The 15,349-nt window shown below is 55.4% G+C and overlaps 1 protein-coding gene across 4 annotated transcripts in view; it reads right to left on the reverse strand.

The window, feature by feature from the left end:
• Positions 1-9,808, reverse strand: part of PDZD4 (PDZ domain containing 4) — a 30,491-nt gene extending 20,683 nt beyond the window's left edge. For 2 of the 4 annotated variants that reach the window (XM_082377692.1, XM_082377691.1), the window contains exon 1: positions 9,146-9,808. In XM_082377692.1, coding sequence (XP_082233818.1) covers positions 9,146-9,205 — 60 coding nt within the window. In that variant the 5' untranslated portion in view covers positions 9,206-9,808. Of the gene's footprint in view, positions 1-8,522; positions 8,614-9,145 lie in introns of those variants that run through there. The other 2 variants (XM_082377693.1, XM_082377695.1) reach the window with 2 other exon arrangements.
• Between the last annotated feature and the right edge of the window lie 5,541 nt (positions 9,809-15,349).

The raw sequence follows: 15,349 nt of genomic DNA on the forward strand, positions 1-15,349 counted from the left end.
ATTGAGGGAAAGACCTGCAGAAGGTACGGCAATATTGGGAATAAGCGAGGGGAACACGGGGGCAGGAGGGAGGGACACGGCGGGGGGCGCAGCAGAAGGGATATCGGTGTCAGGTGAGACATGGGGGCTGACTAGGGGGACATGGGGGCAAGAGGGGACTCGCGGACAAGGGGTCAGGCCAGAGCAACGCAGGAAGCTCGGCGGGCAGTCGCGCTCCCGCAGGGGCCCGGTGGGCGACGCGGCGGCGCCCGGGGAGGCGCGGGGCGGGGCCCAGGCTCGCTCGTCCCGCCTCCCCGGGGCGCGGAGCCGCAGACAAAGAGCGCGCGGCGGCGGCGGCGGCGGCGGCGGCGGCGGCGGCGGCGGCGGCGGCGGCGGCGGCGGCGGCGGCGGCGGCGGCGGCGGCGGCGGCGGCGGCGGCGGCGGCGGCGGCGCGAGCTAGGCTGGCCGCCTGTTGGCCGCGTCTCCGGCGCCAGCAGCCGGCGCAGCCCGACCGACCGGCGCGAGTCCTCCGCCCCCACCGCTCCGCCCCCGCTCCCGGCCGGGGCGGGTCTCCGGACCCCGCTCTAGGGGGCCTGGCGCGACCGGGCCGGAGGCTCCGGGTGGGAGGTCCTCGCCGTACTTCCCAAATGCTCTGATCGGGAATCTCTGAGCGGCGAGAAGAGGGAGGGCAGGCTGAGAAAAGAGCCCTGGCCCGGGTGACTGGGGGTCCCGCGGGCCCCACGGCTCCCCGGGAGGTCTAGGGACCTCCCCTTTCACCCAGGGTAACGCGAGGGGGAGGGGTTAACGACACAATTCGAGGGGCGCCCACGGTTGGGGTGTCTCCCAGCCCCACCCTGCGGATTGGGAGACCTAGGCTAGGCGAGAACACAGACCGGAAGCTAGCCTCTGCCCTGGCGCCCCGTGCCACGCGCTCTCAGCCCTGCCGTCGCCGAGTGTCCAGGGAACACCTGGGACGCGGCCGCGTCTGGCTCAGCGGGACAGAGAAAGGAGAAGCCAGCCAGGCTCTGTGCGCTCCCATCTTTTCAGTGGCCCAGCAGAAGTCCTCATTCATGTGTTCCCATCTCTGGAGCTTAAAAATTGTCAACCCACAGGAACGTTGGCGCATCTGACCGTGGACATCTGCATTCCCCTCACCCAGCTCTCCCCGGGAGTGCACATTCCACCGCACCTACTCCCTCCTCTCTACACACATGTTCCCAAGCAAAATGCTGGCACCAACGCTCTCCACACACACCCCCCCCGCCCCCGCCCCACCCCGGGAAGCCGCGACACCCTTAATGTGCTCAGGGATTTATTAACACTGACACAGCACCCCTGCATCTCTCCAATTGTACTGCTAATGCCCTTAGAGCTGTTTTTTTTCTTCTTTTTTTTTCAGATCCAGGATCCAATCAAGGATCACACACTTGGTCATTAGGTCTCTAGTCTCCTGTAATCTAGAACAAACTATGCATTTAAAAAAAAAAAAACCTTTCATGACACTGACCTCTTGGAAGAGTCTAGGGCACTCGCCTTGTAGAAAGTCCCAGTCTGGATTTGCCCGCTTCCTTCCTGGTTAGATTCAGCTTAGGTGTTTTGAGGACAGCACGGCCCAGGGCAGGCTCTGTCCTTCTCCCTCCCTGCACAGGGCGAGGAGGGGCAGGGGGCCGGGCTGCCCACCGTTAGGGAGGCTCGGTTTGGTCACCTGGTGTCTCCCTTGTAAAGTTGCATTTTCCCTCCCTAATGCACAAGTAATCTGGGTGACACCTTGAGACCCAGTGACTATCTTTTCCCCAACAACCTTTATCTAATGGTTTTACCATCCAAGGATGACCCCCAACTGGATGAATTGCATTGGTGGCTGCAAAATGCCTTAATTTGTTAGAATTCTAGCAGGGACACAGCACTACATGCCAACATGTGACTGGCCCAGTGAATGGCATGCCCCCAGTTGAGGCTGCCTGGACAAGCCATACCATCCACCCCCAGAACTCTGTGCCCACTCTTGCCGCCCAGGGGCAGGAGCGAGAGAAGGAAGAAGCACAGGAAGCCTTCATCTCAAAGGACTTTTTAGTAGTTTGGGGCTGGTGTGTGTGTCTGGGTACCCATGTGAGCTGCCTGTAGGTTGGTAAGGATGTGGGTGATGGGAAGAGGCTCAGTTAGCTGCACGTAGCCTGGAAGAACAGATTATGTCCCTTGGGGGCCCACCTGGGCAATTATCCCTGGAAATTGATTTGATAGGTGTGAGGTGAGGCCTCCCCCCTCTTATTTGTAATAAACTCACTTCCTAGGTGATATTGACATAATCTGGGGCTTCACTGATTTAACCCGGGTCCTGAGCGAGGTCCTAGCTACTCAAAAGTGTAGTCGTTGGACCAGCAGCATGGACATCCCCTGGGAGGTTGTGAGTAACGCAGAATCCCAGGCCCCACCCTGGACCTGCTCAAGCAGATCCTGCATTTTAACAAGGGCCTCAGGGTAGAGTCGTGCTGGCCCAGAGCACCCCCTTGAGGAAGCAGGGAGGACTTGCACACACCTGGACAGGATTCAGACCACAGGCAAGTGAGTGCTTCAAAGGGTCTCTCCTCCCCGCTCTCACTCCACAAAGGGCAGTGGGTGGGTGGTGCCCATCCGGGGCAAGCGGAAATCTGATCCACCTGCCCTGGCCCCCCTGCCTTTCCAGGGAAGAGCAGGCCTCTCAGGCACCTCTGAAGTCCTGCCTGGAGAGACAGGCTGGGAATGAGGGATGCCCCACATGCGGCCAGTATGGAAAAGCAAAGAACTTCCTGAGGTCATCATTAAGATCAGTCTTTGGGTGTGTGCTCACAGCTTCCCAGGCACCTTGGATGATAATGGGAAACCTCCTCCCACGCCCCCACCTCTGGGCTAACCTGGCTGGCCCAAAGGCAAGCTCCCCGGCTCGCAGTAATCAAAATGGTATCTTTTATGGAGTGCTTTTCATTTCCACTGCTCAAAGCAAGCATGAGGAAGAGACAGATTGCACTACAAAGAGGGGAGACGCCTGTCACACCCAAAGCCAGCTCTGAGCCCCAGCTTCTCAATCTTTCTTCTCTTGACTTGGCTCACGTGCAAAAGGACCAAATGTGCCTCCACCTTGGCATGTGTCCATCGCCTAAGTAATCTTATACGTTACACTTCACAACTCAGGGCGCCTCTGTTTTTCTCCCCCTTCTTTCTTATTAGAAAAACCCTCAAAATAATATTGGACATTCTCCTGTCACTGAACATTAATTGTGACATGTTCATGAGGAATGCCTTCTCCATCCAATTTCCACGCCTTAACGCCTGACCAAACGGCCTGATGGCAGCAACTCCACCCCCACCCAAATGAGATCCCAGGGGACCCAGTGCCGCTTATTTCCCAATGGCAATGACCCCGGGAGGCAGGCGTTCTTTATTCCCATAGAGCAGGTGAAAGAAACTGAGGCACTGAGCCAGTGAGCCATTCGGTATCCCCACACCACACTGTCTTCCCTGGCAGGGATCCTGAAGTAGAAGGAAAGAAAGACCCACTCAGCCCCACCAGGGGCCCCTGGTGGGCTAAGTGCTCTCACGTGCTTTTCTTCCTTTGGTAGGTGTACGTGTGTTTCTTGTTTTTAAAGCTTTACTGGGGTATCATTGCCATATGATCAACTGCACATATTTAGAGCGTACAGTTTGAAAAGTTTTGGTATAAGGTGTATATATACATCTGTGAAGCCATCACCACAATCAAGATAGTGACCATTTCCATCATCCCCAAAAGTGTCCTCCTGCTTGTCTGTCATCCCTCCCTTCCACCCATCCCTGCAAATACTTTCTGTCACTATAGATGAGTTTGCATTTTCTAGAATTTTTCTATCAATGGCTCAGACAGATCCACGTCATGGGGGTCATGGTGTCGGAGAGAAGGATGCAGGCCCGGCAAGCAGGGACACCAGGAAAGGCTCTCAGAACGTGCTTTTGTGTCTCAGTGTTAGGTGACCAGGCTACCTCCCTTTCTGCCCTTTATGACCTGGCTTCTTCCTCTTCCTAACAACATGCATGACCCTCCCCCACTCAGGGTCATTTCCAGATTTTTCAAGCTCTCCCTGTGCCCCCCCATGCCCCCAGCGCCCACACTTGGTTAAGTATCCTTGGAGGACAAGACCGGGATAACAGAAATGGAGCTGGGGTTCTGACATGCCGCACGTAAAGTGCCTGTGATAGACCACGTCAGTAGAATCGAGGGCCCAAAACCCGCAGGATCATCTCAACAGCCACAGAAAAAGCATTTGACAAAACCTAACAACACTTCATGATAAAAACACTCAAACTAGGAATAGAAGGGAACTTCCTCAACCTGATAAAGAGCATCTATGACAAACCGCAGCTCACTTCATACTCAGGGGTAAAAGACTGGAAGCTTCTTAGCTCAGCAACAAGACAAGGATACCCACTCTCACCACTTCTATTCAACATTGTACTGGAGGTGCTAGCCAGAGCAAATAGGCAAGAAAAAGAAATGAGAGGTATCCACAATGGAATACTACTCAGCCATAAAAAGGAACAAAATTGGGTCATTTGTAGAGACGTGGTTGGATATAGAGACTGTCATACAGAGTGAAGTAAGTCAGAAAGAGAAAAACAAATATCGTATATTAACGCATATACGTGGAACCTAGAAAAATGGTACAGATGAACCGGTTTGCAGGGCAGAAGTAGAGACACAGACGTAGAGAACAAACGTATGGACACCAAGAGGGGAAAGTGGTGGGGGGAGGGGTGGTGCTGTGATGAATTGGGAGATTGGGATTGACATATGTACACTAATATGTATAAAATGGATAACTAATAAGAACCTGCCGTATAAAAAAATAAATAGAATAAAATTCAAAAAAAAAGAAATGAGAGGTATTCAGATTGGAAAGGAAGTAAAACTATCCTCTATTTATACATAGGAAATCCTGAAGAATCCACTCAAAACAACTATTTGAACTAATAAATGAGTTTAGTAAGGTTGCAACATACAAGACCAATATAAAAAAACGATTGTATTTCTATACAGTGGCAATGAGAAAAATGAAAAGGAAATTAAGAAAACAATTCTACTTACAATAGCATCATAAAGAATAAAGTACTCAGGAATAAATTTAACAAAACTGCAAAACATTGGCGAAGGAAACTGAAGACTCAGGGAATTCCCTGGCGGTCCAGTGGTTAAGACTCTGCGCTCTCACTGCCAGAGGGCCAGAGTTCAATCCCTGGTCAATCCCTGCTTGGGGAACTAAGATCCCACAAGCCGCGCAGCGAAGAAATTGAAGATCCAAATAAAAAGGCATCCCATGTTCATGGGGAATACTCTCCCAAATTCAATGCAATATTCAATGCAAATTCAATACATACTTAATGCAATATTCAATACGAATTCAATGCAATTCCTACAAAATCACAGCTGGTTTTTCTGAAATTGACAAGCTGATCCTAAAATTCATATGGAAACTCAAGTGACTCAGAATAGACAAAACAATCTTGAATAGTACAAAGTTGGAAGACCCACACTTCAAAAGTTACTTACAAAGCTCTAGTAAAAGCAATGTGGTACAAGCATAAAGACAGACATTTCTCCAGAAAAGATATGCAAATAGCCAATAGCACGGGAAAAGACGCTCATCAGGAAATGCATATGATGTCCCCTCAAACCCAGTAGGATGGCTATAATAAAAAACGTGTGTGGGGAGGGTGTGGAGAAACTGGAACCCTCACACACTGCTGGTGGGAATGTAAAATGTAAAATTGTGCAGCCCTTGTGGAAAACAGACAGCTCCTCAAAATACTAAACACAATTACCATATGATCCAGCAATTCCATTTCTGGGTATATACCCAAAAGAATTGAAAGCAGGGACTCAAACAGATACTTGTACACACATGTTCACAGCAGCAGTGTTCACACTAGCCAAAAGGTGGAAATAAGTCAAATGTCCATCAATGGATGAATAGATAAATATTACGTGGTACAGCCATACAATGGAAAATTATTCAGTAATAAAAAGAAATTTAGTACTGATACATGCTACAACATGGATGAACCTTAAAAACACGATAAAGGAAAGAAGCCGGACAACAAAAAGGTCACGTATCGTATGGTTTCATTGAGATGAAATGTCTGGAACAGGCAAGCCCATAAAGACAAGTAGATTAGTGGTTGCCAGAGCCTAGGAGGTATTGGGGGAAGTGTGACTGCTAATGGGTATGGGGTTTCTTTCCAAGGTGATGAAAATGTTCTGGAATTCAACAGTGGTAATGATTGCACAACTCTCTGAATATACTAGAAACCACTCAATTGTATGTTTTACAAGGGTATGTGAATTATATCTCAATAAAGTTTTTTGGTTTTTTTTTTAAGTGCCTGTGAACTATCGGGAGAAAAGGGTCTGGAACTCAAGGCTAGAATAAGAGACTTGGGACTTCTTAACCTGGGTGTCAGAGACCTCTGGGGATCTAGGAAGGGGCCCCAGGGCACCCCAGCATAAGGAAGCCACATGGCAAGTGGTGTAGGTGTACTTGTGCATTTCTCTGGGCTGAACTGTATCTCGGTGGGGTTCCTTATTTTGGTAAGGTGCAGAGGCCACAGGTGGGTGTGGACAAGCCACGGAGAAGCCTCTCTGAAGCTGGGAAGCACCAGAGTTTAAGGGGGGGCAGGCAAGGGGTCCTGGAGACTGACTGGTCTTCTGGGACAAAAGCTTCCCTCCGCTCTGAAAAGAGGCTGGGACCAGGAGAAGCTCCCTGCTGCGCCTGGGACGCCAGCCCCCAGACCCAGAGTCATCTGGGATAGTTAATGGTTTTACCTGCTCTCCAGATTTTTTTTAATTCAATTCTCTTTTGTCTTCCCTTAATTTTAAAGGATAGTTCCTTTTTTAAAACTGCATCCATACTGTATAGCACAGTGAACTCTACTCAATACTCTGTAATGACCTGTATGGGAATAGAATCTAAAAAAGGGTGGATATATGTATAACTGATTCACTTTGCTGTACACCTGAAACTAACACAACGTTGTAAATCAACTCTACTCCAATAAAAATTAACTTAGAAAGAGAAATTTTAAAAGTAAAATAAAATAAAACTGCATCCAGTCTCGGATTCTGTCCAAACTTCTGCAGGGGCTTTAAAAGGGAGCAGCATCCCCAGGGACTGGTCACTGAGGGCTGCAGATGGGGAAAGGCAGAGGCGGTGGCCTGGGGCCGCCCTCCTCCTGGGGGGCTACTTGCCCAGGGCGTGGGGCTCCCTCTCCAGGAGAAAAGCCTGGCCCGGGACTTTCCAGCCCAGGTTCACCTCAAGCCTTCCTGAAGGCCGTGCCAGCCAGACCTGTGGCAGCCTCCCTGCCACTGCCCATGGGGAACCCGAAGGGTCACAGCAGCGTCGCCTCCCAACCATGGCTCATCTCGGGGCTGCAGTGCAGCGCAGGTTGCCCTCCAGTCTCCACACATCCCCAAGGGACTGGCCTTTAACGAAGTACTACATCAATCCCTCTGGGAGGAAGTCAAGAGCCAGCCGCTTAGGATTCGCTTGCCATTTGATGGAATGATTCCAAGAAAGGAAGCAATGAGGATGGGACCCCACGGCCTCATCAACCAACCAGTGCAGCCCACCTCCCGCCGGTAGCCCTGGTGCCCACTACTGGGATTCCACGGGACTGCTCGCGGCCCAGCCTGGGTCATTCCCGAACCTGATCCCACGAGGGGGAATGGCAATGGCCAGGCAAGATTTCCAAACAGCTGGAACGAGAGATGGGAGGAAGCACGAGGCGGGGTGGGGGTGGCGGAGAGAATGGCAGAAAGAAGGCGGAGGGCCGAGAGCGGGGAAAGCAGAGGGCCCGCGCGCCCCGGGAGACCGGCCCGGGAGAGCGGATGAGGAGCGCCGCCAGGCTAGGGCAAGATGCCCGTCCTGCCCTCCTCCCGCTCCCGCCCAGGACGGCCAGAGGAACTAGGCTCTCAGCACGAATGCAGCACTCCCGCGGGCTCCCCAATCCCCACCGCGCCCCGGCCGATGCCTGTAGGGGTTCCCCCTATTCTTCTAAGGAGACCCCATTCCCCCAGCCAACACCTCTCCGACCTGCACTTGCTCCCCAGTCCGGACCAATAAACCCAGAGTAGAAACGTATACCTGTCTGCGCCCGGTCTGCCCCTGGGTCCCGACTCCCTCTAACCTTGAACTCCCTCCACAGAGCCCTGGGGGCGTCTCAGACCACGCCATCCGGGACATTTCTCTAGACAGCTCTCAGAGCGCACACAGAAAGTACACACACGCAGGGCCGGAGGCGCCTCCGCGAACACACAGACGGGGCACAGGCACGCACTCACGAAGTCACGCCACGCACAGCAAGGAAGCCGAGCTCCGGGTCCGGGAGCGCGACCTGGAGTCTCCCCTCCCTCCCCGCCGAGCACTGCCCGGTACACGCCCCCCACCGCCCAAGGCCCCAAGGCCCTGCGGGGCCTAGGGCAGGCCGGGCGCCGACTCCCGCAGACTGCCCTTCGGGCCGACCGGGCGACGGCCACTCACCCGACGCTCCCAAGGACGGGGAGCCCACCGTTTGTCTGGGCAGGGCCGGAGCGGAGAGTGGATGCGGGGGTAGATACCCGACCCTGGCCAGGCGTCGGCGGGGTGGCGGGGCGGCCCGCGCGCTCCAGTACCCCTGGCCCAAGGGGACCTGGATTTGCCCCGCCCCACCGCGCCGCGGGAGCCCTGCTCCCTCCCCCGCCCTGGGTCCACCCGGGCTAGCGAGTGCAGGGAACGGAGGCCGTTGCTATGCAACCCCCATCCCGCGCCGGCGCCGGCAGCAACGCGTTTCCCGGCTCCCGGGCCCGGGGTGTATGCGCACAGGACCTGGGCTGAGCCCAACTTCCCGACCCGGGCCGATCTGGACCCAGGGCTCGCGTCCCAATCAACGTACTCCGGGCGAGCCAGGGATGCGCCCCGCACCCCTACCCCCGCGCAGGGACCCCCCATCTTTGCCTGGTTCCCACGGAGTACCAACACCCAGCAGCCCCAGAAACTGAGGGCGGGGATGGCTCCCTGCCTCTTCCTCTTCGAGCCCTCGTGCCCCTCCACCCGGCCCTCCCCCCGGGCCAGCTCTTCCCCAGGTGTCGCCCACGCCCCTCGTCCCAGCTGCCCAGCCGCCCTACCTGAAGCATCACTTTGTACTGCTCCTCCGGTTTCTGGACCACGCACATATTACATCCCATGGTGCTGGCCGGCGAGGGAAGGAGGGCGGGAACGGGAAAACGCCTTTCACTGGCCCGTGCGCGGGACCTCGGGTCCCGGGCCAGGGCCGGGGGCCATACCCTAGCGCTGGGGGCGGGCCGCCTAGCGGGGGAGGGGGGCACGCCCCCGAGGGGGGGGCAGCTCCACGCCCCTCGGGTTAACTCTTAGCTGGCTGAGGCCAGGCGCGGGCATGCTCCCTCGCACCCGGCCAGGAAAAAAAAGGGCAGCGGGGGATGGGCGGGCGCGCCGGGCGTTGCTTGGCTACGGCCCCCCAGGGGGCGCGGGGGCGCGCCAGGCCACTGGGGACCGTCAGGGGCCGTAGGCCGCGCGCCTCCCCGCCCGCGGGGCCCGCCGCTGCCACTGCCGCTGCCGCTGCCGCCTCCGGCTCCCGCCCATGGCCACCAGCCCCGGGAGCCCGGCCCTCGCGCGTGGTGCCGCAGCCCGGCCAGCCGACTGGGGGGCGGCGGCGCGGCTGCGGCCCCCGCCCGCGGCCCAGGCCCGCGCCCGCGCTCCCGCCTCGCCCGGCCGCGCTCCCGGCGCCTGCTCTCGGGCCCGCAGCCGGCCCCGCGGTCTCCAGCTCCCGCCCGGGACGACGGGCACAGCGCGCGCGCCCGCGGCGGCGGGAGGGGAGGGGCGCGGGGACCGGGCGCAAGCGCGCGGGAGAGCGGAGCCGGGCTGGGCGGGAGAGCGAGCGGCTGGAGGCCGCGGGAGCTGGCGCGGGAAGCTGGGGGCGGGGCCTTGACGGGGGTGGAGGGCGTCCCTGGCTCCCCGCGATCCCCGGCGTCCGTCTCCGAGCACCCGGCACGGTGTGTGCCGCCCGCCCTGTGCCAGCCCGGGAGACGGGGATCCTGTTTGGAGGAGCGCCTCCCGGGATCCCCCAGAGAGCTCGGGGCCTCGGGAGGGGGGCGCGATTTCAGACCCTTTCCCAGTTCCTCCGCGCCGCATCCCGAATGCCTCTAGCCCTCCCTCAGGTTGCCCTTTAGTGAGTGCTTCTCTCCTTCAACTTAGCCGTTCTCTCGTTGTCGTTGAAATGGGCACCTTTGTTAAAATTTAAAAACAAACAAATATTTTTTAATAAGAAGGAGAAGAAGAAAAAGAAAAAAGCGTGAGGTGGGGTGGGTCCTGGGGAGAGCCGACCAAGCGGCTTGGGATGCCCTGGGGCCCTGGCGCGCAGGACTGCGCCCCCTGGGTCCGCTGCCTACCTGTGTCTCTCTCAGCCACAGCCTGCGCTCAGGCACACCGCTTTAACGTTCCCTCCATCTCTCCCTCTTCTCTCCCACAACCTGTCCTGGCTCTCTTCTTAGACAAGCCCGGAGAGGGAAAGCCTGGAAAGCAGCATCGGATTGAGGGCTGGGTTCCCATGGGGTACCAGGAAGAGCTGCAGAGCCCAAGCCCTCTGGCTGCAGAAGATCACTTGATTAAATTGTTGCATGCTTCATTTCCAGGCTTTGGCAAGTGACAGAATCATTAACCACACAGGGCCGAAGGCCCCTCCGAAGGCCTTCTTTCCTCCCTGACTCCTGCTTTAGAGAACAGGAATCAGGAATGGTGGGCCTGCCTGGAGTCTGGAAAAGGAATGTGGGTGTTCCAAAAAGCAGACCTTGAGACAAGGGCTGGTGTGCAGGTTGCATATGTCAGAAAGTGGTCTCAGGGGAATGAGAGCCATTCTAAGGGCACATTATCAAGTTGGTCGGCACTTGAAGCTGCTAGGACTTGACTCTGCTAGGGGCAGGCTGGATAGAATTGTCTGCCCCGGACCCAAAGAGGAGACTGCCACACCACAAAGGACCATGAGCCCGGTGGCTTAAAACAACAGAAACATGTTCTCTTCATAGTTCTAGAGGCTCCAAATCCGAAATTAAGGTGCTGGCAGGGCCATGCTCCCTCTGAAGGCTCTAGGGGAGGGTCCTTCTTTGCCTGTGCCTAGCTGCTTGGTGGCTCTTAGCCATCTTTGGTGTTCCTTGACTTGTAGCTGCATCGCTCCAATTTTTGCCTTCATCTTCATATGACCTTCTTCCCCATGTGTCTCCTCTGTGTCTGGGTCCAACTTTCCTTCCTCTTTACAAGGACACCAGGGAGTTCCCTGGCGGTCCAGTGGTTAGGACTCCACGCTTTCACTGCCGTGGGAAGCCATGCTGCGTGGCAAAAATAAAAAGAAGAAAAGACACCAGTCATTGGACTTAGGGCCCACCCAAATCCAGCATGACCTCCTCTTAACTTGGTTACATCTGCAAAAACTCTAATTCCAAATAAGGTCACATTCACAGGTACCAGGGACTGGAACTTGAACTTTTGGAGGACGTAATTCTATCCACTACACATCAGCAAGTCCAGATTCCGAGCCTGCAGAAACGGACTCTGCCTCTTGGTGGGAGGAACGACAAAGTCACATTGGATAGGAACGTGAGTGTCTGTGTAGACCCACATGGGAGGGCTTTGTGGACATTTTGCCATTGACCGTACTGTCCTCCATCACCCATTCTAGATTTCCCTCACCCTCAGAAGGCATCTCCACGCGTCTAGGTGATTTTCATGGAGGACTGAACCAGGTCTTTATCCGCCACAGGTCAGAGCGTTTCATTGCTTTCCCCTTGTCAGGCCACCAGCGTGCAATCGCCTGTTTACAAACACCGAGAGACACCCTAGCGAATCCGTGTGTCACGGACATACTTCTTGCTGTCCTTGGAGAGCAGCAACGCTAGCTCGTGATCTACTCAGGGTCAGCTGCCCTGCCAATACAGCAATCTTTTCTTGAGTGGATGGTCCCTGGGTACGAGGAGCTCACATTGACCAGATGGTAGGTTTCCTTTCAAGTTCTGCAGAGCCCTTACCATGAGCCCTAATGGAAGCAGTTCCCGCCACCCCAGAAACCAAGACCTCTAGCTCAGGAGGGCCTAAGATTTCAGAAATGGGGAGCACAGATTCCCCAGATGGGTCACTGGGAATCAATGGGAGAGCAGCCAACCCTACTCTCATTCCTTGGTTCACAGCACCATGGATTCTATCTACTGGGGACACAGCACCACAGCACCATGTATTAACTATTAACTCAGTGCATTCGTCACATTATGAAGTAACGCTCCCCAGCCCCACAGGGTGTATCCCCCGAGCTGACATCTTTGCTGAGCAAGACCACTGGCTCCCATGGTCGTGTGCCTATTGTCACACCTCCTTTCTTGGAAGAAGAGTCCCTTACTCTGAAGCACTGTTACGTGGCGTACTGGGTAAGCCCTCAGATTGCTGGCAGACACACTATGCACAGGAAGGCCAGGGTGGAAGGAGGCCAGGGTGGAAGGAGGCCAGGGTGGAAGGAGCCCAGTGTAATCACCCTGCCTCCAAACGGCTGGCTGGTCCCCTGGAGGAATGGCATCACGTTGAGGGCTGAGTACTGGCCACTGCTCCGGCGGGTTGGGCACTCAGTGGTGGCAGGATCAAGATTAGCCTCCTCGGTGAGAGGAAACCCTAGCTCTTGGGCCTTTGCAGAGCCTCCAGCCTTTCCACTACAGCCACTGCCTTCACGGGTCCAGGGCACCGTGGAGAGAGGCCAGCTGACCTCCGCAAGGCAGAGACACAGGACCCACACCCTCTTCCCACGCACCCCTTTCGGTGTGCTAACTAGCTCCCACGCGCTTCTCCACATCTTCTAGTCTTTGACTGTGATATTGTGATTTATGATAAGAAATATATATACTTGGTCTTTGTCCCTGTTTCTGGCACAGAGCTCCTAAAACTCTTGGAATTTCCTAAGTGATGAGAGCTATAAAAGTGTCTTTATTAAGTGACTGAGGTGACTTTGGGACCCCACCTGAGGATGGGGGCTGGTTGCCAGGGGAACCAACCAGGTGATTAGAGGGTTGGGATTTTCACTTTCTCCTCCCATCCGCCTCTGGGGAGGGGAGAGGGGCTGCAGGTTGAGTCAATGGCCAATGGCCAGTGATTTCATCAATCGTGCCTGTGTGATGAAGCCTCCATAAAACCCAAGAGGACTGGGTTCAGAGGGCTTCTGGGTTGGTGAACACGTGGAGGCGCTGGGAGAGTGGCCCCTGGTGACGGCGTGGAAGCTCCGGGCCCTTTCCTCATGCCTCGCCCTGTGCGTCTCTTCCATCTGGCTCTTCCTCAGTTATATCCTTTTATGGTAAGCCAGTGATCTAGTAAGTAAAGTGTTCCTCTGAGTCCTGTGAGCTGCTCAACCAAATTAATTGAACCCTCAGAGGGGGTCGTGGGAAGCTCCCATCTATAGCTGGTCGGTCAGAAGCACGGTTGACAACCTGGGCTTGCAATTGGCATCTGAAGTTGGGGGGGGGAGGGCAGTCTCGTAGTCTCGTGGGACTGAGCCCTTAACCTGTGGGGTCTGATGCTATCTCCAGGGAGACAGTGTCGGAATTGAGCTGAATTATGGGACACCAGCTGGTGTGCAAGAATTGCTTGGCGCTGGGGAACACCCCTCCCCCACCCCTTGGAACTGGGTGCAGAACCCTTTCTACTGACCCAGTCTTATTCGCCCTGGGTCCCTGACCAATCAGTTAAGTTGTTTTCCATGGACACCTTTATCTCAGGCCATAGCTCTCTCTACCAAGTGGACGGCCAAGTGTATTGCTCACTGGGGGGATTTCCCTCACCACTGTCCCTGAGGGCCACCCTGAATGGGACCATGGTGAGACAGCAATCCATTTTTATTAGTACCAGCATACTGCGGTGACCCATCTACGAGCCGGCTCTGAGTGCTTCCTCCGCATGGGTTAGTCACAGGGAACCTCCGCCCACGAGCCCACAGGTGTGAGCTGAGGAAGAGTACAGTGTGATGGAGGCAGGTGACACGTGGGGTCTTCACTACCTGTGCATGTACCTGACCCATGTAGCCTTGGGCCCCAGCTGGGCCTGGTCTGGAAGGTGCCATCTCCACTGGATCGCTGCTGTGTCTGCCAGGCCGCAGGGCTCAGTGGGTCTGCCAGTACTCAGCTCGTGATGGGCAGCTCTGGTTACACAGGCACTTGATATCCTGGCATCAGGCTCTAAGTCTGAACCACGGCCCAGTAGCATGACAGCAGCTGCTTTTTTTTTTTCTTTTTTTTTTTTTTTTGGCTGCATTGGGTCTTCGTTGCTGCACGCGGGCTTTCTCTAGTTGCGGTGAGCGGGGGCTACTCTTCGTTGTGGTGCGAGGGCTTCTCATTGCAGTGGCTTCTCTTGTTGCAGAGCATGGGCTCTAGGCGCGCTGGCTTCAGTAGTTGCAGCACATGGGCTCAGTAGTTGTGGCTCACGGGCTTAGTTGCTCCACGGCATGTGGGATCTTCCCGGACCAGGGCTCGAACCCGTGTCCCCTGCACTGGCAGGCAGATTCTGAACCACTGCGCCACCAGGGAAGTCCCAGCAGCTGCTTTTTTGAGTGGTGAGTAGCTCTGCCACAGAAGATATGGCCTTGCTCCAGACCTTTATGGGTCTGTACTGGGATCCTTCTACAGAGGCTTCCCACAGACTCCCCCCAGCATCATTATCTACCATGGACAGATCCCCTTGAGCCTCTAGACTGGCTGCATCTTATAGCCCTAGTGGCCTCGCAGCTGGCACTGCAGCCCAGATCTTCTGCAGGGCCCTTTCTTGCTCTGGGCCACTCTCAAAACAAGTGACACCTGTGCATCTCAAGACCTGCTTATAGACATTCTACCAATTCAGTGATCTACCCAGCATCATGCCAAATAAATCCCTTTTCTTGCTTAAGTTAGAGTCAGTTTCTTCCTGCAATCAAAAAGTCCTAAAAAAAAAAAAAAAAAAAGTCCTAACATGCAAAACCCTCTGAGAGTGTGGGAGAGGAAGATCGGAGACAGTCGATCGATCGATCAAGGAGCAGCTACTTTGATCTGAGCTCAGCAATTCAGCAATGAGGAGGAGGGTGGAGGGATGCCCCAGCATGGCAGGAGGGCAACAGGTGTGGCAGGCAACCAGGCTGGAACAGAACAGCCGACTCAAGAGACAGACATGGTAAGGGCAGTCACCACCATAATCTCCATGGCCATTGCAGCATTCTTTAACCTGAAGACCAAATACCAAGGTGAGCCGGCCCAGGTTCTTATCTGGACTGGTCCTATCCTGTGACTCTGTGTTTCTTTCCCTCCATGCCCTGAAGCTTG

The sequence above is a fragment of the Balaenoptera borealis genome (genome assembly GCF_965194805.1).
Source record: "Balaenoptera borealis genome assembly, chromosome: X".
Taxonomy (NCBI): Eukaryota; Metazoa; Chordata; class Mammalia; order Artiodactyla; family Balaenopteridae; genus Balaenoptera; species Balaenoptera borealis.